The sequence below is a fragment of the Bos taurus genome, chromosome 8 (genome assembly GCF_002263795.3).
Source record: "Bos taurus isolate L1 Dominette 01449 registration number 42190680 breed Hereford chromosome 8, ARS-UCD2.0, whole genome shotgun sequence".
In the NCBI taxonomy this organism is placed as follows: Eukaryota; Metazoa; Chordata; class Mammalia; order Artiodactyla; family Bovidae; genus Bos; species Bos taurus.
Window position 1 is genome coordinate 22,928,692 of NC_037335.1, and position 2,352 is coordinate 22,931,043.

Below are 2,352 nucleotides of genomic sequence, written 5' to 3' on the forward strand. Positions count from 1 at the left end.
CTCCACAGAAAGGAGATTTTTGAGTCCACAGGATGTGGTGAGCCTGTCCTCAGGGAGGGAGTCCAGAAGGGGAGGAAGGGACTCTGTCACTCTAGAGGACAAGGGGTGGCTCCATGTGATCTCTCCCTTGTGAGTGAGGTGCTGCTGGGAAAATACAATTATCCTGGATTTGGAGTTTCCTCTCCAATGTTCTCTGAGAAGAACCAGGATTGTGGTGGGGGTATTGGCCCAGTCTGTGGAGGACAACAGGTCTCCAGTAAGAAAATGATGGAAAGAAAGGGTGATGTCTGTAATGGTCCTGCCCTCACGGTTCCCTGAAGGGCAGGGATTTGCAGGAATGTGTTCTAGAAGGAAGAGAAATGTGGGAGGAGTTCAAGGACTGATAATAATCAGCCTCTTCTCTAAATCAAACACTAAAGAAAACTCATCATTTGTTTTGAAGAATTTAATTGACAGAGTGATCTGGTAAATCCCTGAATAAATACGGAAACCACAGAGTTGAGGGAGCCTCTATTCCCATGTAAAGTAAGAGGGAAAAAAGGAGCCTAATATCAGGGCTCCCGATGTGTTCATGGATAAGAGGAGAGCAACATTTATGCATGAGAGACAAAGAGCAATAATGTATATAATTACAAATGTCCATTAATTCTGACTTAAGAAAAAGACCTTTCTCATTTGATTGATAAATATCCATTTGGATGGGTACATTTGAAGTTATTAGGAAGTAGGAAAAATTAATAGTTTAGATTGATGGGACATTCTCTTCGATCATACTGTGAATACATAAATGAAAATCAAAAAAGGAAGTAAAAGTGCACAGAAATGACTAGAAAATGAAAACTATCATGTTCCCTATTTAATGGCCTTGCTAGAAAGCATGGCATCAGAGAACCTACCTCAAGGTTCCACCAGACGCCTTCCCAGCCAGCCCAGCAGCAGCCTCATCTTCCCCATGGCCTGTGTGCTCTCTCTACTGATGGCCCTGGTGCTGGTCAGCTACGGCCCGGGAGGATCCCTGGGCTGTGACCTGTCTCAGAACCACGTGCTGGTTGGCAGGCAGAACCTCAGGCTCCTGGGCCAAATGAGGAGACTCTCCCCTCGCTTCTGTCTGCAGGACAGAAAAGACTTCGCTTTCCCCCAGGAGATGGTGGAGGGCGGCCAGCTCCAGGAGGCCCAGGCCATCTCTGTGCTCCACGAGATACTCCAGCAGACCTTCAACCTCTTCCACACAGAGCGCTCCTCTGCTGCCTGGGACACCACCCTCCTGGAGCAGCTCCACACTGGACTCCATCAGCAGCTGGACGACCTGGACGCCTGCCTGGGGCAGGTGATGGGAGAGGAAGACTCTGCCCTGGGAAGGACGGGCCCCACACTGGCCGTGAAGAGGTATTTCCAGGGCATCCATGTCTACCTGAAAGAGAAGGAATACAGCGACTGCGCCTGGGAAATCGTCATAATGGAAATCATGAGATCCTTGTCTTCATCAACCAACTTGCAAGAAAGGTTAAGATGATGGATGGAGACCTGAACTCACCTTGACATGACTCTCACTGACTAAGTTGCCACATCACCCTTGTACGCGCACCTTCAGCCATTTAAGAGACTCTGAATTCTGCTTTAGCCACAATATTTATTGAATTAAATCAATAAATACTTTCTCAGTAGTAATAAGAAAGTAGTTATAAAAAGTATTCAGCTGCACAGAAATCAGTGCATAGCGATGACTGCCCTGATTTATTTATAAGTTTCTTTATGTACATATTTTCATTTATTATTTTATCTCATCATATTTATATTTTCATATAAAATATTTTACATTGTAATAAAATTTAGAAAACATGTTCATTTTCTTAATCTTCTAATTTGTTTTTATTAAACTCTTATGAAGGTAAACTTGTTTCTTCATTCTGAAGACGTAAATCTTTATTTTGTCTACATAAACCTATTGTGGAATAGCATTTGTCCATGTATACTATGGAATGGCTCTATTACTTCTCAGGACTTGATTGTCAAAAGGTGGAATTCCTGGAATTCCCTGGCAGTCCAGTGGTTTGGACTCCACGCTTCCAGTATAGGAAGCTCAGGTGCCATGGATATCTGCTCAGGGAACTACGATTCTGCAGGCTAGAGAGGGCAGCCCTTGATTCCACCCCTCCAAAGAAAAAAAAAAAAAAAGGTAGAAAGGAGTTCTGAAACTGTGGAAAATGATTAGTCCTGAAGTCACAGATAAACTAATTTATACCCAGTCAGCAAAGAACTGTTGGTGTCAGTATCTGGGGGGAAGACACATCTCCTCCAGAAAAGTTGCCAACATGTGGTGCTGAGTGGCTGATCCCGACACCTGTTACTCTT

The 2,352-nt window shown here is 44.2% G+C and overlaps 1 protein-coding gene across 1 annotated transcript; it reads left to right on the top strand.

Annotated features, from left to right (window-relative positions):
* The first annotated feature begins 859 nt into the window (after window positions 1-859).
* On the top strand, window positions 860-1,513 carry LOC132345930 (interferon omega-1). The gene has a single exon (XM_059889368.1). The coding sequence runs from the start codon at window positions 860-862 to the stop codon at window positions 1,511-1,513; it is 654 nt and encodes a 217-aa protein (XP_059745351.1).
* Window positions 1,514-2,352: the final 839 nt, after the last annotated feature.

What these genes read in the sequence shown, in the direction of transcription:
- LOC132345930 (XM_059889368.1), top strand. Translation starts at nt 860, where the DNA reads ATGGCCTTGCTAGAAAGCATGGCATCAGAGAACCTACCTCAAGGTTCC.